Source organism: Seriola aureovittata, chromosome 12 (genome assembly GCF_021018895.1).
Source record: "Seriola aureovittata isolate HTS-2021-v1 ecotype China chromosome 12, ASM2101889v1, whole genome shotgun sequence".
NCBI classification, from domain to species: Eukaryota; Metazoa; Chordata; class Actinopteri; order Carangiformes; family Carangidae; genus Seriola; species Seriola aureovittata.
Genome location: NC_079375.1, coordinates 6,526,884 through 6,550,427, shown reverse-complemented (window position 1 = coordinate 6,550,427; position 23,544 = coordinate 6,526,884). Strand labels below are relative to the sequence as shown.

The following is a 23,544-nucleotide window of genomic DNA, read 5'->3' as shown; positions in this document are numbered from 1 at the left end:
CACCTGTCAGAGCGTTTAGAGTGTGCAGGCACAGCTCAAACCAGTCCGTCACAGTGTGAGAAAACGGTTAGTTTGGTTTGGGGTTACCGTCCCATCATGCTGCCTGTTCTGTATCCTCTTTTCTGTGTAAAGAGAAAAAGCAAGGCCATCGCTTCCCACCATGCAAGAAATTTCTTGTCATGCAGGTTAAGAATGTGTGACAATCAGCCGCAGTATGCTTTAGTAGGATGTTTTTAGAGGAAGTGAGCTGACACGAGGCGATGCAAAGTGTGAGCCTGGTGCATCAGGCCCCGACACGTGGGTTCCCCTATGTTGAAGTGCATCTTCACATGCACTGACAGAAGTGCTATTGAGCAAGCACTTCCCTTCCCTTCCAGTTCCAGGGATGCTGCTCTTTCCATCTTCACATCATCACAGTGTGATGCAGGTACATGACTGTTTACCAATACAAAAATACTTTGAACCGGGCACACTCACAGAGGCTCTTCAGCACATTTGACCAACCATCCTCATCAAGTCCATCCACCTCTCCCTCTTTCAATTAAATAATGCTTTGTCACCCTCTCCTGAGACGGAGTAAGGAGTCGTATTCACCTCACGGATGCGGCCCTTTATGTGTTTGAGCTTAACAGGACGCTCCGTACAGACGCTCTTGGACACAGCAAATGCCGGGCAAAGACGTTATGAATAGAGGGCTCTGTGGATCCCCCTAAAAGAGTGTTTGTGTGTGTGTGTGTGTGTGTGTGTGTGTGTGTGTGTGTGTGTGTGTGTGCTGCAGGGGGTGGTTTGTTGGTGTGTGCACGTGTGCCAGAGTGCATTTGTGGAGAATGTGCATGTGATGCCCCAAACATGTGCATGTATCTGTGTGTGTGATAGTTGGGAGTGATGCAACAACAAAATGCAACAAAACATGATTGGAAAAAAACACAAAACAAAACAATATTTTGAACCTGTTTTTCAGGCCTATTTTTAAGACTCCATTATGATGCATTTGTGGTCACTTGAGTTATTCTGATAGTGAATTGAGTCTTGGGGGTGGGGGTGGGGGGTGGCAATCAGTTATTACAGCAATTACACAGACGTTAGCAGGACACAACAGGAATTCAGGAGTGAGGGAGAGAGAGAGAGAGAGAGACAGAGGGAAAGAGTAAAAGTGAGAGAGAGATGCCTCTTATAAAGCCAAGTCCTGTCCCTTTGGGAAGAATTTGCGAGCAGTGAGACCAGGCTTTGGGTCACAAACAGGAGCCCGATGAGCCAATGACTGTACCCATAATTCTCTTTAATGGTGTATCAATGTCGAGGGACGCAAGCTGTTGAGCTTATTCTTCCTGCAGATTTACAGTCCCAGTTGTGTCCTGTGAGCATGCGTATGACAACAAAGCAGACATGTGGACGAAAGGCTGAGGCTCTGGGCTCCTAACTCTTCTCTGTACGGGTCAATTAGATTGCAATCCCTGCTGAAAAGGTAAGCAATTTATTTCTCAACAGAGTGCAATGCAAATAACTAAAATAAATAAATAAAATATACTGCATGGCAACAAAACTGATTTGTTTCTTAAATTAAGAAATGATGCATTCCTGTCATTTCTCATACAGTGAAGGTAAGTTTCTCATTTGCTCCTACTGTACCTGTGTAATGTGCATCTGTTTCATTTATTATCAACTGATGTATGTATTTACATCTTTATTTATTTTGCATTGTTTCTATTGGTAATGGTTGTATAAACAATTTGTACAAATTCTCATAAAGGAAATCAAAGAATTTCTAATTTCTCCAACTTTCCAAATGCATACAACAGTAAGTGGCACCCAAACAATGTAAATTACATATGAAAATTAGGTAGTTCAATTTTGAGGCAGTCCTCTAAAGAATCCTTACAGTTTAATTCATATTCGATTGGTTTCAAAATTTCAAAGGATTCACCTCCACATGTGAAAACATCTGGCCTCTCAGAATCGTAATGAAGCCGAGTTTATGGAAAACTAAGATATCAGGTCACAGCGTTCACATCCAATCAGAGCATTTGATTTCAGAGCGTCTTTTCATCCTGGCACTGTGAAACACACAGGGTATGAAATCTTTAAGTGCTTTAAAGTTAAAAATGAAGCTTTAAAAGCTATGGATTAAAAAATAAAAAAATCTTTATTGAAAACAAACATGAGTTGGATGGGGGCAATGGTTAGTAAATGCAGACTTTTTTTGATTTAGCGCTCTCTAGCTGCTAAAGAGTGAGACACTATGACCACAAATAAAAAGTTATTTTATCACTGAGATGTTGTAGAGAAAAATGATGGAAATCAGTCTTTAGGCTTTTCTGTGTTTTCTGTGTTTTTTTTTATCTTGAATGATTGTGGATATTCAAATGAAATCAATCAAGGAGTTCCTTATACTCTCTTAACTTATATTAGTTTTCTTTTTGTACATTTTCTATTCCATTTATAACAGTTTTTGGCAAATCACCTAATTTCTAGAAAGATATGATGTATTTATGCAAGTTTAGACTGTGAGTGGGTTGTGAGTAGAGTCTTATCCACCCTCCAGCTAAAACTGCACGTTATCAGCTTTAGATCTGGTACCAGGAAGAAATCTGATTCATGGACAGTAGAAATTAAGTAAAGCAGCAGGAAAAAGATAAGGAAATGAGGAAATGGAAGGAGGAGGGAATTATTTTCTTTTTAAAAAATGTTTCCACATTAAGAGACAGAATTTGAGAAGTTAAGTTTCTCTTCTTTTTAAATGAATCTGGGTGCCTAATGTGATTTGGTTTATGCTGATAAATAAATGATTTGATGTAAATGAAGGAAAGACAGAGAATGATATATTAAGGAAGGTAAGAACAAAACAAACTGAGAGGGTGTGTGTGTGTGTGTGTGTGTGTGTGTGTGTGTGTGTGTGTGTGTGTGTGTGTGTGTGTGTGTGTGTGTGTGTGTGTGTGTGTGTGTGTGTGGTGTGTGTGTGTGTGTGTGTGTGTGTGTGTGTGTGTGTGTGTGTGGGAGGGGGAGACGGAGAGGGAGAGATGGAGGGGGATTACTCCTCACTCCAGAATACTAACGAGGGCCTTTTGTCACAGATCTCTTTCTCTCTCCCTTCCTCTCTTCCGTTCTCTCGTTTTTTCCTTTCACTCATCTCTCTCACAAACACACACACACACACACAGTCACGCAAATGCACATATAATTGTACACTCTTTTTCAAATGATTGCACACAAACACACATACAAAATGTACGCCTACAGCCACACACACGCAGAAATACACATGTAATTGCAATGCCCACTCTCACATAATCTCACACACACACACGCAAACAGACACACACACACACACACACACACACACACACATGGATGGGCACAGAGTCGTTTTTGTCAATGGTGTCTTTTGTTTCTTTTATCTCAGCTCCAAACAAAGCATTCCTGTGTACACAGAGGAGAGAGAGAAGGAAGGAGAGAGAAAGAGGAAAGTAGAAAGAGAGAGAGAGAGAGGGAGAGGGAGAGGGAGAGAGAGATCAGGAAAACATTGAGCGCTCTTTTGTTTGGCAAAAGAAAAAGTTTTGACTCAGTTGTTGGATTCGGTTTGCTGAGGCCGGGCTGTACAGTAAGGCAGTCGTGTTGCCATGGAGATGGAATACATCCTACTGGAGAGGTTGGTCAAAAATATCTTCACTCTCATTTACTCCATTCTTATTCATCTGATATGCCTGTAGTGGGATTTGTGTTTTTTCCAGGCCATGTGAGTGTGTGTGTGTTGTGTGTGTGTGTGTGTGTGTGTGTGTGTGTGTGTGTGTGTGTGTGTGCGTGTGTGCGTGTGCGTGTGTGCGTGTGTGATTGATACAGAGGACTGGGTGAGAGGGTGATGCAGAGTTGAAAGAGTGAAGTTTTCAATGGTGTCATTGTGATTATGATGCTTTTGAGGGGCTCACCCTTGCATAATCACACATGTGATGTAATTAAATCTGATTGATTACATAACATTACATGATCAGAATCCCAGAGTAGCTATTCTGATTTACGCTACATGGCCAAAAGTAAACAGACAGTCTTTGCTTGTAGTCCGGGGCTGCTTTCCATAATCTGACCTATATTATATATATAATTTAAGTGCATTTTATTGATAGGGCGGCGTGGTGAGGCAGTGGTTAGCACCGTCGCTTCACAGCTAGAAGGATCTGGGGTTCTGGGCCTGGGGCCTTTCTGTGTGGAGTTTGCATGTTCTGCCTGTGCCTGCGTGGGTTCTGTCTAGGTACTTCAGCTTCCTGTTACATCCCAAAGACGTGAACTTAGGTTAATTGGCGACTCCAAAGTGCCCATAGGTGTGAATATGTGGGTGACTGGTTGTTTGTCTCTATATGTCATCCCTGTGATGGACTGGTGACATGTCCAGGGTGTAGCCCGCCCTCACCCAGTGCCAGCTGGGATTGGCTCCAGCCCCCCCAGCGACCCGGTAAGGATAAGGGGTATAGATAATGGATGGATGGATTTTGTTGATAATGCTTACACTTTGAATGCAGGCCCTTCGCATGTAATGAAGTATATTTACATTTACTTCGGTAAAGGATCCGGGTCCTCCTCCACCACAGCACAATGTGCATCCTCAGTGCTCGTCTTTACCAATGCTTTTGTAGCTGAATGGGATTAAATCTCTGCCGTCAGCCTCCAAAATCTAGTGGAAATCAGAGCAGTGGAGGCTGGAATAAGATATTCAACTATCACATTCAAGTGTAATACTTTTGGCCATATAGTTCAGTGTAAAGCAGCAAAAAAAAAAAAAACCTGACAGAAAGATTGCACAAGACGTGAGTACCAGGCTGAAAAACAAGCAGGGCTCTCAGAAAGAACAACTTTGGCCCTTTTCCTACCAAACTCTTAATGCCGTCTCCAGTTTCCAGTCAGAAGTTCACTCTTTGTCCACACTCAGCGTCTATGGTTAGAACCAACAGTGAAGCCTTTTTTTTTTTTAAAAAGGAAAAACTTTATCTTGATAAAAGTTTTTTTTTTCTTTTTCTTTTTTTTTTTTTTACCTTAATTGACTCATTCAAGTTTCTCCTCCGGGCTCACAAATGAGACTCTGTGTGAAGGGTTTTTTGGGTTAATGCAGCACATCTTCATTTTAATTCTACTCTTCTTTCTTTTCTCTTTCCCTCCTCCTTATCATCCTCTTTTGTGGGTCACCCTCTCCCTGCTGGACGTAAGTGAGCGTGTCAAGTGTGCGGAGATACAGTAACTGTCTGTCTGTGCGTGACAGAGGTGGATACAGGGGGACACATTCATAGCAACATCCCACAGCGTAAAGCATTTAAAACAAAGATTTGCAGTTTGTAGCTTATTTATTCTACATGAAGACAATGATGCATGTAGTTTGTCTTGTGGAGAGAACTCACAAATGACACAAATGACAGGGTTAAAAAATAATCATCAAATTATCTCAGTTCCCCAATCTGTCAACAAAGATAATGACAATATCATCTGAATAGGAATTGCTTTTAATGTTGATGTTCAGGCTTCCCATTCTTTATCCTTTAATCAAGTGTGAAACAAACCTTCCGTCTAACTTTCAGCATGGCTAACATGCTAACAGGCTCACAGTGATAATGCTAACATGCTGCTAAACTAAAGTGCTGGAGTGAAAGTCAGGGGAATATGTTAGGGGAAATTCTTAAACATTATTCAGGTCTGACACACACTTGCTTTTGTCCTACCGCAGAGTGTCATTGGTTTTGCTTTTGGTTTTTTTGAGCAGTTCTCAAACCAGTGGTTCATGTTAGAGCAACACAGCAGACTCTGAGAACATGAGGGAGGAAGTCCTCTTATTGTTTGCTGCGTATTCTAAAGAAGTAGATGTTTACACACATTGTAATTGCTTTATATTTGTGTTTCTACAGCGATACCTATGAGGAAATGTTTGTTCTTCCTCTAACAACTGTTAGTTACAGAGAACTGTTGAAATCAACTGAAAAACTCCACACATCTAGAATCATAGCAGCTCATTTCCCATGAGAGGATGGTTTCTTGGTAGCAGACGTCACTTCTTTCACTTTTCATGATCTTTCCACTGAATTTCCAAAAGCTAAAATACAGATGTTTCACTGGTGTGAAATTAAGAACTTTTTCACAGTCATCTCTGTCACAGCAGTTTACAACACCATGACATGAACACTGACTTTTTCGACCCTGCTTTTGAGTGTGGGACATAGCTATAGAGACCTTTGCCTTCAGATATAATTGGACAACACCTTATATGGTTCCACCTAATTTGTTTTAAGTATACTGAGACCACAACGCTCAAACTAGCTATGTTTTAAGGCTGTTTGCCTCTATTGACTGTTCTCTCAGGGTGTTAGAAACAGCTGTGGTGGTTGTACTCGATCCACCACTTTTGATTTTCTGACTCCACACTGCAGCACTGAGTTTAATCCTAAAATCTGCAGTCTTCAGAAACACTTCTGAAAAAATGACATGAGCCAATAGATTGAGAACCACACACACAGTACATCCACGCAGGATGGTTATCCCTCCGCTGGGGACTATGTACCAGGACTGAACACCTGCCAGTGAACTTACAAGAAATATTTGTAAAATCTTCTCCCAATCCCAGGGGAAAAAATCCTGATCGAACGCAACTTTTTTAGTATTTATTTTCAGATTCTGTCAAGTTGAGTCTGATGTAATGTGATGAGTGTGATTGGGAAACTCCCACTACAGTTCCACAAAATCTCCGCCGTAAAATTTTAACTTCCACTTGCATGGGTGTACAAGGCCTTTCAGGTTTGTTTTGGCTTGTTTTGTTCATGTGGTTTCCTGCTTTGTAATTTGAATTAACAGTTTGATATTCACTTGTCTGCGAGGTGTTTTCTTTTATTTTGGTACATATTTTGAACATAAACAATCACAGGTTTGGTTTCAAGGCTCAATTGGGATAAATTTGCCCCCGAGATAGAAAGCAGGTGGCTGCAGGGGGAAATTACCAAAGCATGCTGTCATTATTGGAAGTTTCTATCTTTTCCTGAATGAAACAGAAAGTCAGCACAGTCATTGTCAGGTCACACTGATGTGTTGCATGTTGTAAGATGTGTCTATTTATTTTTATAAAAATAAAGACCTCCCAAACTAATCTGCATACCTCCGCCAAGGCCAAACAATCCAACACATGTCTGTCAGATTCAGATTATTATCTGGATCTGATACCAAATTGTACAAAGTCCCAGATTCATATCATAAATATGTCTATATATATATATATATATATATTTTTTTTTTTTACATCAAGATCCAAAGATAATTTCCTGAGAAATTGATGAAAGTGCTGAAAAATTGCACATCTCGCCACATTAAAGAAAGTCGCTCAGTTTGCATAACAAAAGAAACAAAAGAAACAAACAAGCAAAACAAACATAACCTCCTTGGCAAAGGTAATGAGCCTGTTAATAACACTGGCCATTTAAAGAAAACAATTATAGAAATCACCTAACTTAAATCTTTTTTTGTCATTCACTAGATGACGTCTGCCACACCTCCTTCCTCTCGTAGCTCCTCCCCTCAGAAGGTTTGCCACTCTCAGACACAGACGGACGTTTTAAAACCCTTGCTGGGTGGCATATCCGGTGGGGGCGGGACTCTGAGGAAGAGGAGGCGTGTTCTGTCCAAGGATGGGCGCAGCAACGTGCGAATCGAGCACGTCAGCGGGCGGAGTGCTCTGTACATGCGTGACCTCTGGACAACATTTCTGGACATGCAGTGGCGCTACAAGTTATTTCTGTTCACAGGCACGTTCGCAGGGACCTGGTTCCTGTTTGGAGTGCTGTGGTACCTGGTGGCGCTGGTGCACGGAGATCTGCTGGGTGAGAGGGGACGGGGACTTTAAACATGTCCCGGGTTAGTGTGCAGTTTAATGTGTCCTCCCAGAAAAAACATTTGGGTTCAGCCTAGATGATCCACAGTCCTCCCTTCAAAGTTTCCATAGGGGCTTTTTCTGTGAGAGCAAAGATTGTTGGGGTGGACCTTTAACCGAATCATCGAGAAACTTCAAAACACCTCTCGTAAAGATGACCTTTTTTCCCGCCTGTGCACTGGTCTGAAGCAAATGACTCATAGCGAAAGAGTGACTGTTGAGGGTGTGTTATTTCTAGCAGTGCTGTAAAGAGCTGTAGATGTTGGTGTTTTCTTGTGTCCTCTGAGCTTCATCTTGATCTGAATATAACCCTGATAATATTAAACGTTAGTGACAGCAGGAAATGATTTCATATCTTCAAAAAGACACCTGCTCCTCTCTCTCTTCCTCTAATGTCAAGTTTCCAGCCTTTGCAGTTTGATAGTGGAAATTATATCAAATCCATTATGATCTGTTAGATACTTAGGTTAAAAAAAACTTGCCTCTTGGGGGTTGTTTGTTCAGATAAAAAAGCTTCTGCCACATCCTGGCAAAAAAAAAAAAGAAATTATATATATATATATATATATAACTTGGCCTTCGGGGCCTTGTGCAGTTATCTGTAATGTTAACATATATTTTTAGACTAACAGGAATGAGCTTTTGTTCCCTTCTCAACGTGTTTCTCCAGAGTTCGACCCTCCATCAAACCACACACCCTGTGTGCTGCAGATGCAGACCCTGACGGGGGCTTTCCTCTTCTCCCTGGAGTCCCAGACAACTATTGGCTATGGTTTTCGCTGTATAACTGAAGAATGCCCTGCTGCCATCATCCTCCTCATCGTCCAGCTGGTCCTCACCATGCTGCTGGAGATCTTCATCACTGGTACCTTCCTGGCCAAGGTAGCCAATAATAAAAGGGTTGTGTCTCTCTTTACAGTGCAAAGACAGGGCCGCCTCATACTGTATGTTTACTATACATCCATGTAATTTTCATAATCATACAAATTGCTGCAGAGTATAAAAGAAAATATAAAGTACATTTTCTAAAGCATTGTCAGGTCAAACAAGTGTGTTTCCTACCTTAAATAACTCACACACAACTATATGCAATCCCCTGCCGTGCTGCATTCATCTGTTTCTGTGTTGAGGGTGAGACACTTACACTGATCTTATCAAAGATCATCAAACTGAAACCAGAGGTTAACAAGCTTTCTCCGCTCAGGTTGCTCGGCCAAAAAAGCGAGGGGAGACGGTAAAGTTTAGTCAACACGCTGTGGTGTCGACCCATGAAGGTCGACCCTGCCTGATGATCAGGGTGGCCAACATGCGCAAGAGTCTCCTGCTTGGGTGTCAGGTAAATGTGAATAGATATAGAGAGAAATGAAGTACAGGGGATCAGATATCAGATTCCTTGTGTTTGAACAGTTTGTGAAGCAAAAACCACCTTGTGAACATTGTTTTTCTCCAGGTGACTGGGAAACTGCTCCAGACGTCTCTGACCAAGGAAGGCGAGACGGTTCGTCTGGACCAGAGGAACGTGCCCTTCCAAGTGGACACTTCCAGCGACAGCCCCTTCCTCATCCTGCCCCTCACCTTCTACCACGTCATCGATGACAACAGCCCCCTGCGAGCCTGGGCAGCCAAGGGTACGTTTGGTGGTTAGGGCAGGAAGTTTAGTGAATGGTGGTAAGGTGTTTTGTGTGTTCAATCTTTTGATTAGAGGCGTTGATAGGCTTCAAAGTATTTGTGTTTGGAGACCCCCTCCCCTCCCCCCGGCACCTTTCTGACATTGGAACTAGGGGGGCTCGGTTCATCTAATTTTGTGCCTTTTTGAAATCCACATTTATCACTTTATGAGGCAAGTGTCCGTGTGTGTGGAGGTGGAGGAGGTTTTCATGTATAAAACTGTATTCAAGACCATGAGTTTATATGAGGAGAAACTGTGTGAAAGTGAACGATAACCTCTAGTAGTGGTCACATGACAACAGTCTCATGTGCCTCTGCCAGGTGGGGGCTGGACAGATCCAGAATTGGCTGACTTTGAGCTGCTGGTGATCATGAGCGCTACAGTGGAGCCGACTTCTGCCACCTGCCAGGTCCGCACCTCCTACCTGCCTGACGAGATCCTCTGGGGCTACGAGTTTCCCCCCGTAGTCTCCCTTTCCCCGTCAGGTAAATATGTAGCGGACTTTGCCTTCTTCGACAAAGTGGCCAAGACAAAGACCACACCCATCTTCAAACCAGCCAGCCCTCAGCATGGGTACCAGAGCAACGGGGGTGGGACTGTGCCGGAAGTGTCCGCCGACCCGGAGAAGATTCGCCTGGAGCAGAGCTACAGGGAGCGAGGGGAGGACCGTGGCCGGGTCAGAGAAACTCCCCTCAGCGTTCGCATCAGCAACGTGTGAACAAACGGTTGACTGGTTGAGAAGGGAGCATTTCGTGGAGAGCAACTCGCAGGAGACAAGTTCAGAGTCAACAGTGAATCAGTGAAACATCAAAGCAGCTTTGGACACTGTCTTTTTTAGACTGTTTTGAACTTATATCAGAAAGATGTTTGGTTCTCAGTAGCGCCACTTGATGCAGAAAGCAAATATGGAAGACAATGAACTCCTGTATGGTCAGCTTAAAATTTGTCATTGTCATACATCTGCTGGGATAATACATGTTTTACACAGGGTTGACTGCATTACATGATGGCATAAAACACTACCTAACTGCCACTACTACTTACATTTGTGTGGCGAGTGTGAATCTACTGTATACTTTTATAACAAACAAAAAATAGTTGGATTATTTATTCATACAGAAATCCTATCTCCTAAAAACTACATTTCTATACAACTAAACTGCAACAGCAAATACGTGTACAAAATTAATTGTGGTTTGACTCTGTTTTTATTATGGATATGTTGTTAATGTGTTCAGAAAGTCTCAAATACTTTGATACTTAAAGTATCACACAGTCACAGACAATGTATCTGTTATCCACCAAATTATCATATTGGAAACGGTTGCAACAGGCGACGGTTGCAACAAGTCTTATTCATCCAATCAGAAACGTGCTAGAAGGACGACACTCATACTGCACCTAACCCTAACCCTTATTGAAAAACAGAACACAGCAAAACAGACCATACAACAGTATTTTTCAATATTTCCAGGCAATGTATGTGGCTAATTTTGTCCCGTAGCACAAAAGATGCAGCAATAATCATTCATTTTAAAATACAAACAAGGTATATTGAGAATTATTTTGTTAGCCTCTCATGGTCTTACATATTCGCCTGTTATTTTCACCATAAGCAATAAATTAGATAAATTGTGCCTATTTTAACTCAAGGTAGGCCAATGTTCTATGCAAAACAAAACCCAATAACCTTTCTTTGATAATTATCACTAAATACTGTAAAACAATGCATACTTTCAGAATACTACAGTAATTGAGACAAAATGCAAACGTTAATTCGTAAAATTTCATGCAACCATCCCTGATCCATGTTGCAAGAATTCAGATCTAAATTCTTAATTTCAAATAAATATTGTGAATGATATGTCATATATAATCATCTTTAAATAGTTCAGGTAAGTAGCAGACTGATGAAGGCTAAGTTTATCATCATATTAGTTGGTCTAGTCCAAATAGTCTCTGAGTAACCGAGAAAAATGCAAAAAGTTTTGCAAACGTCCCCCAGGTATTCATTGAAAAAATATGTTACATGTCGAACCTAATCCAGCCAGTGATTATGTTTCCTACAAAGCATATTTGGTGTTGCAGTTCAGTTGTATAAAAAAGTCATTTCTCAGGAGGCAGGGTTGAAACAAAACAAAACTCTAATTAGTTCTCTCCAGAGTACAAAGTACCAAATCACAAAGAGAAAAACTTGCACACAAAAAAGTGCGAGACATTATGAGTGTATATTTTCCAGTGTATGAAGGGTAGAGCGGTATGGGGGTGATGTGTGATAAAGTCAGCAGGAAACACCCACAGACACTTTGGTATATAAAGGTAGACTCTTCTGCTATACCTCCTCTAACATACATGTAAATGTATGGTTAATACACACATAATGCATATGTACTACAGTACGCACATATTTAATTTAAAAAGGTCATATGACTTTGAGTTTCGGCATAGTAAATGTTACACTTGACACACCAATGAGTCGGTTTATCTCACAAAGTCCCCAGCCCACATTTCCTCTCAACATGGTATTTTTATCCTTCCTGTTGCGTAGAGCAGCAGTACTGATGTGTGTTGTACATGGTAATGCATGCACAACTGAGCACCGGGGATTATGTTACACTAATGTAGCACTACAACTAAAATGTAGACAAACAGAGTGAATATACTGTGTTTAAGGTGCTCTGTACACTGTATCTCTTTTAGTTGGAGGTTTTGGTTTGAGCATTTCTTGTGTGTGACTGTTACTGCTGTTTCAAAACAGAAAGTTAGCACTTTATGTACATGATGTACGTTTGCACCTTAGGAAGGTTAGCTGCCTATGTATTTTTGTGACCTTACCATAGCGGGATAGATTTTTAGCACCACTAGAAGCACTTACATATTGAATATCATTGAATTTGAAGCACTTATAGAAGAAACTAAAACAGCTTCCTTCCTACAAAGCTAATTAGAATTGCTGTTTCTCTCTCTCAGTGGCTTTAAGCAAACTGACAAATGAGATAATGTCTTTAGATAATCACAAACAGCTACTGTACATGCAGGGATGTAAATGCCCATTTGGTAATTTTACTTAAAATGTTAAAGAAGCTCTCCTCTCTGTGTGCAGACGACCCTGTGGTTTTCAAGTTTTTAACTGTGTCAAATGAAATACAGGCCTTTTGTTGAAACACCCCCACCCCCTTTTTTCAGTCTAGACCACAAGTACATGAAGAGGACTTGTAAGATGACTACACCAGAGGTGAGTGCTGAGAGATGACAGTGTTAAGTGATGCTGTAAATCACAGATAATTCTGATGCAAACGCATGACAATGATGGTTCTGTGATGGACATGAATATGTTGGAAATTGCATGTAATTGTAACATTTTCTTAACATCAAGCTGTGGAGTGTTATTAGTGTTTAAAAGTGCAGCTGGAGAGATCGAATGAGACGGTTCTCTCTAAAAAGTGATTAAATAAAGCTAATGATGATTTATTAAAGGTCATATTTTGTTTCACATCTTTTACTAAAGATAGTTTCCTGCTTGGAGAGCAGGAAGAGGAATGACACATGAATAAACTAATTACTACAGTGGCCCTGAGAGCCCAACGCACTGCAACTCAAGCAAATAGACAAAACCCAAGCAAATTTAGAAAACATCTTCACCAACTTGACAACACGTGCTGCAAATACTCACGACAAACTTGAGGTAAAAAAAAAAAAAAAAAAATGATGTTGATCAGGTTGGTCCAAAAAAAGGAAGTGCTGTCACATTTCTGAATTGGGAAATAAATAAACATTGGATAGTCCGCCTACAGAGAGTCCACAGAGTATTTGTGACACTTCACTAATCATTGTTGAACATTCAACTAACATTCAACAATGTACAGGTGCATCTCAGTAAATTACGATATCATGGAAAAGTTCATTTATTTCAGTAATTCAATTCAAAAAGTGAAACTCGTATCTTATATAGATTCATTACACACAGAATGAAATATTTCAAGCCTTTATTTCTTTTCATTTTGATGATTATGGCCTACAGCTAATGAAAACCCAAAATTCAGTATCTCAGAAAATTTGAATATTGTGAAAAAGTTCAATATTGTAGACCCATGGTGTCACAGTCTCATCAGCTAATTAACTCAAAACACCTGCAAAGGTTTCCTGAACCTTTAAATGGTCTCTCAGTCTGGTTCAGTAGGCTACACATTCATGGGGAAGACTGCTGACTTGACAGTTGTCCAGGAGACAGTCATTGACACCCTCCACAAGAAGGGTAATCCACAAAAGGTCATTGCAAAAGAAGCTGGCTGTTCACAGAGTGCTGTAGCATATTCATAGAAAGTTGAGTGGAAGGAAAAATTGTGGTAGAAAAAGGTGCCCAAGCAACAGGGATAACCGCAGCCTTGAGAGGATTGTGAAGCAAAGGCTATTCAAGAATTTGGGGGAGATTCACGTGGAGTGGACTGAGGCTGGAGTAATCGAGAGCCACAGGTGACGTATCCAGGACATGGGCCTGCCAAGCCTCTCCTGAACCAGAGACAACGTCAGCAGCGTCTTACCTGGGCTAAGGAGAAAAAGGACTGGACTGTTGCTCAGTGGTCCAAAGTCCTCTTTTCAGATGGAAGTAAATTTTGCATTTCATTTGTCAGTGTCAAATCATCACTGTCAGTGATGTCATGTCATCTGCTGGTGTTGGTCCACTGTGTTTTATCAAGTCCAAAGTCAACGCAGCCGTCTACCAGGGGATTTTTAGAGCACTTCATGTTTCTTTCTGCTGACAAGCTTTATGGAGATGCTGATTTCATTTTCCAGCAGGACTTGGCACCTGCCCACACTGCCAAAAGTACCAATACCTGGTTTAATGACCATGGTATCACTGTGCTTGATTGGCCAGCAAACTCGCCTGACCTGAACCCCATAGAGAATCTATGGGGTATTGTCAAGAGGAGGATGAGAGACACCAGACCCAACAATGCAGACGAGCTGAAGGCAGCCGTCAAAGAAATCTGGGCTTCCATAACACCTCAGCAGTGCCACAGGCTGATCGCCTCCACGCCACGCCACATTGATGCAGTAATTCATGCAAAAGGCGCCCTGACCAAGTATTGAGTGCATATACATGAACATACTTTTTTCATGTATTTAAAGGACCATGACCATTTAAAGGCTAAGGAAACATTTGCAGGTGTTTTGAGTTAATTAGCTGATGAGACTGTGACACCATGGGTCTACAGTATTGAACTTTTTCACAATATTCTAATTTTCTGAGATACTGAATTTTGGGTTTTCATTAGCTGTAAGCCATAATCATCAAAATGAAAAGAAATAAAGGCTTGAAATATTTCACTCTGTGTGTCATGAGTCTATATAATATATGAGTTTCACTTTTTGAATTGAATTACTGAAATAAATGAACTTTTCCATGATATTGTAATTTATTGAGATGCACCTTTATTTCGTCAGACCCAGCTGTAATTGAGGCCTACTGTCACCGCATCGCTATGCTCACAGATAGGACTGTAATGTATCTGTATTGCCTCAACATTTCTAAAATGTCGCTATGTTAACATTGTGAACATGGGTTTCTGCTAAAAGTACCGGCAAAGTAGAGCAGGGTCTGATTAACTTCAGGTGAAGCTGGTGGATGTTCTGGAAAATTGGAATTGTTTATTTTGCAGAAGTAATTTCAAAAAGAGCTGTTCACAGTACAGAGCCAGAACACAGGCAGTGCTCAAATAGTCGCACCACTTCCTCATATGACACATTCCGCAGAATGGCTCTCGTACTTCTCTTTTCCGTTTTTCTGCTGTATTCATTTCACACACAAGGTAAAAAGTTAATTTTTTTGTTATGTTTTTGTGTTGTTTAAGTAAGTTGGATAAAAGAATCACAGCATGTTTTCAGGAGGAAATGTGAATTAATGTTTCATCAGAACAAATTAATTGATATATATTGAAAAATGTTGTCTTGTTGTAAATTACTTCAATAGTGATTCTAATAATCTAAAACTATACAATTTAATGAGATATACCTAGATACATAGTTATGTCAGTTATTACTAATAGACTAAAATTTAGGTTTTCATAATTGTTTCCTGATTGATGACGACGATAAGCCACATGATTATTCAATATTATCTGCACTTTGACGAAGATGTGGATCCAGACACAAATGTAAAAACCTTTCCTATACCTTTCATGTTATTAAAGTTACAAATTCAGCGGGTTAGGCATCTTTGAGTTCTTCTCCTCAATTCTAGTTCCTTTACTTTTGGCTTTGAATTTCAATACATCGTTTACCATTTACTCTAGATAATATCTGTTTAGATCTTTAGATCTTTAGATTCTAGCTGTTTAATTTTATTGAAATGCTTGAATTGATTGATTGATTTTGTTGGCCAAAAACTAGTAAAACTTGAATACTATCAAATCTTTGAGCGCATCGGAAATGGGGATGGTGATTCAGAGGTCCAGAACCAGTCTATTATATCCACCAAGTAATAGTTTTTAATTACTGAATGTAAACTGCCACCAGGTTTCTAAAAGCTTCTCTATTTGATTTTTGACTCTAACTTCCTGAAAGAGTTTATTGACAGCGAAGCAATTTCTGACAGCGATTAGCTAAAGATAACGAATGACCCTGTTGCTAAACTGTAAATCTAAATCTACAATGAAGAACTCATTAGAAAACTAATGAAGTCTCTTTTGAAAGATCTTCTCACATCTCACTTCTTCCTCCTTATCGCTGTATTTGCTTCTGTTAAACTCTTGTTACAACATATCCGTGGTTCAACAGTCTTCCTGTTTCTTACCTATTGTGAGGGGTGAAGGCTGAGCGAACATTTATACACACTACTCTCTTCATTGACGGTACTTGTGATATAGTTTTTTAACTGCAATGTAGCAGTTCATGGAAGAAGCAGCATCTGTATTTTGTGCAAATCAAAGAAAGACTAGAGTATCATTCATATTTCATTTGTTTCTATCCCTATGATGGACACTTTCCAGAAGGCATTGCTGTATTAATACTGATGAGCAGTCTATCACATCATCAATTAAATATCTTTGATTGGTTATGATGTGTTCAGCTCAGCATATTATTGTGCTCATTCTACATACAAAACACAATTTTTAAATTTTACCTCATTTATTGAAGTTGGAAAAAAGAGCACAGTAAATTCAGTTCTATGTAGTGATTCGAGATGTAGAGTGAAATCTGAAATGTGAGGGAGCTCACTTGGATTTTACATTACTGTGATCAGGCGATTTCACCTGTGTTTTAGTTAAAGGAAATAAATGTGTACTAAATTGGCCTGCTAAATATAATACTTAATAGGTCAGCAGCAGCTCTATGATGAGTAGATTGGTTTTCTTTGTCATCTATTGGGAAAGTCCTTGTGGGTGAGTCCATTTTCTTCTCCTCTGTAATGATAAGGCGAGGATGGCAGACATTGTAAGACTACTGACTACAGACAGGGACAGGCAGCTGCACCGGAGCCAAAGTAGCACATTGTAAAATGAATTTATTTATTTATCTGCAGCAAAGAGACAGCTTCAGCCTGAGCTGCATTGTTGACCGCCATAATGCATTTTGCCTCCACCTGTGTCTTAACTCCTTTTTTTATGTTTATTGGTGGTTGTGTGCCACGAACTGGTAGCAACTTCCAAGTGTGGTGGATACATACATACTTAAGCATAGACATATATAAATAGATGCTGCATTGGCCGCTGGATTGTACGTCAATGCCAAATTGATCCAGAGAAGACTGCCCTGTTAACAAGCACAAGTAAATGGAGGAGCTGCAGTTTTCTGCATAAAAAGCATTATAACGTTTATATTTCTTAACGGATTTCAATTTTCACCTAAACCTAACATTTGCAATGAGTAAAACCTAAGACTCCAATTAATTGGTGACCAAACTTTTATTTTTACTCCAAGTAGATGATAAACCCTTGAATATAAAAAGACTAATTGAAATTGGTTGAGAAATACAGTGTAAACGTTATAGAGCTTTTTATCCAGAAAACCTGCAGATGCTCCGTTTATTCCTATTTCTTTACGGGGCAGTTTTGCTCGGTCCAATACGGTGGCGACGTTGATGTATCACAGCAACTGAAGCGACCAATGTGGCGTCTATGTATATCTATGTACTCAAGCACACACATACATGCATTCTCACACACATGTACCCTCATTCATGTGTATGCATGTATGTATGTACATGTATAACTGTATGTGTGTATATGCATAAGCCTGTGTATATTCTCATTTGTCCAGGTCATAGTATCCTAAAGGAGTTTTTTAAATCGAAAACAACTGGACTAGGTTATTTGTCTGGGAAGACGTTTCACCTCTCATCCAAGAGGCTTCATCAGTTCATGTACGCATCTGACCAGGCTAGGACTGGTCCTACTTTCTGGTGTGGAGACCCAGGTATTTAACCTCTTGTGGGCGTTCACAAGGATGATGATGACATCATCAAATAACCTAGTCCAGTTGTTTTCGATTTAAAAAACTCCTTGTGTATAAGCATGTATATATGTATGTATATGCATAATAGTATGCATGAATGTGCAAATGCTTAGTACTTATGTACATATAGTATATATGTATGTACAAATTAAGTATTCAATTCATCTACAACAGATCTCATGTGGCACTCTGCTAGAAATATGTACTCTGCAACAAAAACATAAATGAGACAACCATTTATTCATTCCTTTCTGAAATGAATGTATAAACAAGTAAGTAACAACAGTAATGTCGGTGAGAGAGTTTTTTCAGAAGACAGAATTGAATGGACAGACTCTGCAGTGGTGAAAAGAAAAATAAAGAGTATGAGTAACATGTTACTGTCATCAGGGTCAGTTTCACCTGTTACACTCCTCTACATTTCCCAACCCTTATTTAACCATGATCAGATGAAGATGCTTCATCATTTTCAACTGAAGTGTCAGACATGAAGAATAGAAATGGAGTAGCATTCAGTATTTACCAAAGAACCATGTACTGTCTGTGATTTCTGTTGTATCATGTGTTTGTTGTTTTACAGGCTCCAGTGCTGTGAGTCCTGTATTTGTGCAGAAGGGGAAGGATTTACTGCTGGAGGTCATGGAGGATGTACCTGAGGATTTTTTTATTTTTCAATGGAAAGTCAATGGAAGTAACACTTTAGTTTCATTTCCACCTGGTAGAGAACCAATTGTCTCTGATGTTTACACTGGAAGGGTTGAGGCTTCTGTGAAAAATTTCTCTGTGAAACTGAAGAATCTACAAGAGGCAGACAGTGGAGTTTATACTGCACGAGTGACAGGGACTCAAGGAGATAAAACACCAGCTGGATACAGCGTCACAGTTCAAGGTAGGTTTGTTAACATCCACTGACAGAGACACTGACAGAGACAATCTGCTGCCATGTTTCTAAAACGCTTCATGTAAACTTTCCCCCTCAGATCCAGTGTCTCCAGTTGCCATGACAGTAGACTCTGTGTCTAACAGCTCAGACTCCTGTAGCCTCACTGTGACCTGCAGCACACAAGACTCACATCACATCAACAGCACCTTTACATGTGACAACCAAACCTGCAGTCAGGAGGGAGGAGAGAGGTCAAAGGTCACAACCCTTGGTGCTTCTCTCCATGTCCACCTGTTGAAGGACTCAATCATCTGTAACCATAGCAACCAGGTCAGCTGGAAGAAGAACATGACAAACATTCGGAATATCTGCCCTCTAAAGACTGGTGGTAAGACTGAAAGATGTAAACGATAAGAGATTGTGAAATTAAAACTGCAATCATGCACTGTGTCGACATCTCTGATAAAGTTCTTGTTTTTTCTTTACAGTTTCTAATGCAGCCAGGAGTATTCTGATTGGCACTACTGCTGGGATTGTGGTTGTTATCCTTTGCTCTGTCCTTTACATAACATGTAAGTCTCAGTGTGAAAAGAATAATGCAGTAAAAATCTGGTTATTATTTAGCAAATACATGGAAATCCAGCATTGCAGCAGAGCATAATCTTCATACCCCAAACCTCTATATTAGGCATCAGAATCAGAATGATTCAAGTCCAGTTAAAATTCATATATATTTTTTCTACATAGATCTGCTGTGTAAAAGTGACTTTCTTAAGTCTGAAAAAAGTGGTTTAGGTGATTTACATTAAACATTTTTTAGATGATCATTTTGAGTTCTGTAATGCCTCCTTTTACAAGCTGAAAAAAGCCAACTCCTGACCCCAGTGTGGTCACTGATTGAATTGTTATTGAGTAACAAAAAGGCTACTACTAATAAATAACATTTTCATGAATAGCATATTTCTTTAAATGACAGATGCACTGAACCTGAGAGTAAGATAGACGTGGGTTTAATGATGTGTCAGCTTGATGAGCATTTGACAGTTTATCTTTCCCTTCTTTTCTAAACTCTTTCCATCTTAAATTTTACACACCCGTCTGCTGCCTGAATAAATCTTACTCACCTGAATCAGGATGGTGTTTCTAGCTTTATAGCACCATTGTTTGTTTATTAATACTAAATAATGTCAGATTCATTTAACTTTCATTCCACTACACATTTCCTTTCCTTACCTTTAGACCAAAAATATTTAATAAAATTCAATAATATGAAGGTTTTAAAAACCATTTAGGGACGTAATTAGTCAGAAATTGATTTGAATGTTTACTGAACAGTTAAATGAATTAGTAAAATGAAAAGTATCAGAGCAGGTGCATCCCTCTCTATCTTCAAGAATCTCTTTGACTCATCTCTACGGAGAACACCTCCTCCTCCTCTGACACCCTAACAGGCCTAACTAGCACGTACACTTTCGGTGCACTCGTTTACCTGATCTTGTTGCACTTTGAGTTACTGAACAGATGTAGTACTTGGTTTCCTGCTGCACTGAAGCTTTAGTGTTGTCCCTCACCTGTGAGTCACTTTGGATAAAAACCAGATGAGTCAATGTAAAAATCCTGTGCTGATCCTGTCTTTGAAAAAGTGGCTTTACTAACATAGTGACAGTAGCTCATGGGCTGAGGCAGTTTGAACAGTTCAAAAACGCACCAGAGAAAGTCAAGGTCAGTCATTTCAGATGCTGAGTGGTGTGATAGCATTATATCAGGCCGCTGTGCTTCTTCTCAGCCTCTACCAACAAACACACACTATACTACACACGATACAAGCTTCAAAAACAAGTTGCTGACCTGGCATCCTTGTCACAGAAATGAGCCGACTCACAGGGAAGACATTTTGCACGTTTCCAAAAAACAATGAAAATCACTTTGACTGCTCTAAATATTTCCTTTCTTTATTACAAAAAGAGAAGAAAAAAAGAAATGAGGAAAAACAAGAGACTTTAACTTCTGAGGGAAATGTAAATTTTAAGGAAATCAACATATGTTTTTATGACTGACCTACAGGTAGAAGAAAGAACCGCCAAAATACAGTATATGAAGTTCCTCAGGTAAGCGTCAAGTTTTGTTTTAAAAAAATCTCGTCCAACTTTGCCAGTCAAACTGAGGAACAGAATTTCACATTGTGAATAATTTAATGATGGAAACCTGATTTTAAGGAGGAGGTGAAAAAAAGAAATGAGTTCAAAATTAAGAGCTTTGTGTTAGTTCAAGTGCAACAGAAATCCACCCTTAATTTATCCACTTTAACTCCAACTGTATATTCAGGACAAGGCGGTCTATCTGAAATCCATCCGCCTCCTTGCTACACTAACTGCTTCACCCAGTCTGCTGTCGCTGATCCTGCTGTGTGTTCCTGCAGCACCTGACACATGTACATGTTGCTGTTTATATCTACCCAAACGTGGAGGTTTGGATTTATGTGTTTTCTAACAAGACTGTGTGATTTTTCTTCCTAGAGCATCAGTCCAGCACAAACTCAGAGTCAGAGTCCTACAGAAGATGCTCCAGGTTGTTCTCCAACCTCCACCTATGCGTTGGTGAAGTTTCACAGCACACCTGTGGAATCCACTAAGACCAAAACCACCAACTTGCCAGAGACTGTGTATGCTGAAGTTAACAGAGCTAACAAGTCCAACCCCAGACCCCCCCCCAAGAAAACAACGCCTAGAGCTGATGAAACGATGATATAGGACTATACCGCTGGATGCTTAGACTGCATTTTGGCTCAGCCAGGGTACATATATATGTGTGTGTGTGTATATATGTAAATACATGTGTGTGTGTGTGTGTGTGTGTGTGTGTGTGTGTGTGTGTGTGTGTGCGCTATCACAAAATAAATCAATTATATATAAAAAATAAATAATTATTTGTTCATTGTGTGTTTTGAGATGCAAATATGAGTGTAGCGAGGAAGAGAGAGAGTCTGTAACTCAACCAGTCCTCCCACCTGAACAACCATATGGTCATTTTTTTCAACCCTCTGATACGACCCACAGGAGTGTCTCCTGATATAGCGCCCTATACGTCGGCGAGCTCGGTTGTCATGGTTAGCTTACAGTAATAAATCATCAGACTGAACCAAGAGGTCATGGCTTGATCACTAGGTTTAGGAAAAGATTGTGATTTGACCATTACAATTTTGTCAGTAAATAGTATGTACCTGTATTTGAATCTACAGTTGTTCTTCTTTAGCATAGTCGCACGGAGATTAACTAGTTATTTAGAAAGGAATAGCTTAATTGATACTGCAGTACAGAAGGCAGGAATACCAGGGTTCGCAGGATGTTTAGAGCACACTAGCATGATTTGGCATCAGATTCAGGCAGCCAAGACAGAGAAAAGAGACTTGAATGTCATATTTTTGGATTTAGCAAACGCGTTTGGTTCAGTGCCACATAGCCTTATTTGGGAGGCATTTGATTATTTTAAAGTACCTGGAGTAGTGGTTAATTTAGTAAAATTGTATTTCCAAGATATTAGGCTGTGCTTAAGCACAGCAGGCTTCACAACAGGATGGCAGAGGCTAGAAATAGGCATCATGGCAGGGTGCACGATTTCTCCATTGGCATTCACAATGGCGATGGAGGTAATCATTAGAGCTTCTAAGTGGGTTGTAGGTGGAGAGAGGCGGCAGGATGGGGTGCGCCTTACACCAATTAGGGCCTACATGGATGACATGACGTTGATAACTACAACGGTGCCATGTATGAAAAGAATACTTGAGAGACTTAATAAAAACTTAAAGTGGGCTAGTATGAAAATCAAGCCTAGTAAGTCTAGAAGTATCTCAATAAGCAGAGGGAAGTTAAGTGATAGGAAGTTCGTAATAGATGAAGAGGAAATTCCAATAATTAGGGAAAAATCAGTAAAGAGTCTAGGTAGGTGGTACAACGCAGACTTGAATGACGGAGAACAGGTAGTGCAGTTTCGGAAGGATGTTGCTGAGGGACTGGATAGAATAGATAAATCAGGGCTGCCAGGAAAGTTGAAACTGTGGTGTCTGCAGTTTGGGTTATTTCCCAGGTTGATGTGGCCAATGTCTGTATATGAGATTCCAATATCCACTGCAGAAAAAATGGAAAAATTAGTTAGCTTTTACATTAGGAAGTGGCTAGGTGTTCCTAGATGTTTAAGCACAGTGGCACTGTATGGGAAAGGCATACTTCAGCTCCCAGTAACCAGTCTAGTGGAGGAGTTTAAATGTACCAAGGTTAGGACAGAGCTCCTGTTATCTGGGAGCAAAGATGCGGTAGTTAGTAAGGTGGTTCCAAACCCAATCAAGGGGAGAAAGTGGAATCCAAGAATCGCAGTGCAGGAGGCAGAAGCAACGCTTAGGCATACAGAGATTGTGGGTAATGTCCAAATAGGCCGGGGAGGCTTGGGGCTTGGCCCAGGCAAACCGGTGTGGAGTAGAGCAGGTCCCAAGGAGAAGAGAAAGCTAGTTGTGGAGCAGGTTCGTAGACAGGAGGAAATATTAAGGGGTGCAAAGGCAGTGGTCCAGGCTAAGCAGGGACAGTGGGTGAATTGGGAAGGTGTAGATAAGAAAAAGCTTAGCTGGAAAGAACTCTGGAGCATGGAGGAAAGTAGTAT

The 23,544-nt window shown here is 40.3% G+C and overlaps 2 protein-coding genes across 5 annotated transcripts; both read left to right on the top strand.

Annotated features, from left to right (window-relative positions):
• The first annotated feature begins 1,173 nt into the window (after nt 1–1,173).
• Nucleotides 1,174–13,038, top strand: LOC130178455 (ATP-sensitive inward rectifier potassium channel 10). 4 transcript variants are annotated; one of them, XM_056390699.1, is made up of 6 exons: nt 1,174–1,465; nt 7,496–7,838; nt 8,559–8,770; nt 9,093–9,224; nt 9,339–9,516; nt 9,878–13,038. In XM_056390699.1, exons 2-6 carry the CDS (start codon nt 7,496–7,498, stop codon nt 10,273–10,275), a joined length of 1,263 nt encoding a protein of 420 aa, XP_056246674.1. In that variant the 5' UTR covers nt 1,174–1,465; the 3' UTR covers nt 10,276–13,038. The 4 variants fall into 4 exon arrangements, with proteins under 4 accessions (XP_056246674.1, XP_056246677.1, XP_056246676.1 ...); XM_056390702.1 differs by having other exon boundaries at nt 1,175–1,465; nt 7,528–7,838; XM_056390701.1 differs by lacking the exon at nt 1,174–1,465 and adding an exon at nt 3,499–3,646 and having other exon boundaries at nt 7,528–7,838.
• Nucleotides 13,039–14,942: 1,904 nt separating this feature from the next.
• On the top strand, nt 14,943–21,937 carry LOC130178456 (uncharacterized). Its single transcript, XM_056390704.1, has 6 exons — nt 14,943–15,367; nt 18,592–18,900; nt 18,992–19,282; nt 19,383–19,466; nt 20,959–21,002; nt 21,411–21,937. The coding sequence occupies exons 1-6, from the start codon at nt 15,184–15,186 to the stop codon at nt 21,642–21,644; spliced, it is 1,146 nt and encodes a 381-aa protein (XP_056246679.1). The 5' UTR covers nt 14,943–15,183; the 3' UTR covers nt 21,645–21,937.
• The last annotated feature ends 1,607 nt before the right edge of the window (nt 21,938–23,544 follow it).

Coding starts and splice junctions, on each gene's coding strand:
- LOC130178456 (XM_056390704.1), top strand. CDS start 15,184: ATGTTCTGGAAAATTGGAATTGTTTATTTTGCAGAAGTAATTTCAAAA. Junction 18,901..18,991: donor ATACAGCGTCACAGTTCAAG/GTAGGTTTGTTA, acceptor TTTCCCCCTCAG/ATCCAGTGTCTCCAGTTGCC. Junction 19,467..20,958: donor CTCTGTCCTTTACATAACAT/GTAAGTCTCAGT, acceptor ACTGACCTACAG/GTAGAAGAAAGAACCGCCAA.
- LOC130178455 (XM_056390699.1), top strand. CDS start 7,496: ATGACGTCTGCCACACCTCCTTCCTCTCGTAGCTCCTCCCCTCAGAAG. Junction 9,225..9,338: donor GTCTCCTGCTTGGGTGTCAG/GTAAATGTGAAT, acceptor GTTTTTCTCCAG/GTGACTGGGAAACTGCTCCA. Junction 9,517..9,877: donor GCGAGCCTGGGCAGCCAAGG/GTACGTTTGGTG, acceptor TGCCTCTGCCAG/GTGGGGGCTGGACAGATCCA.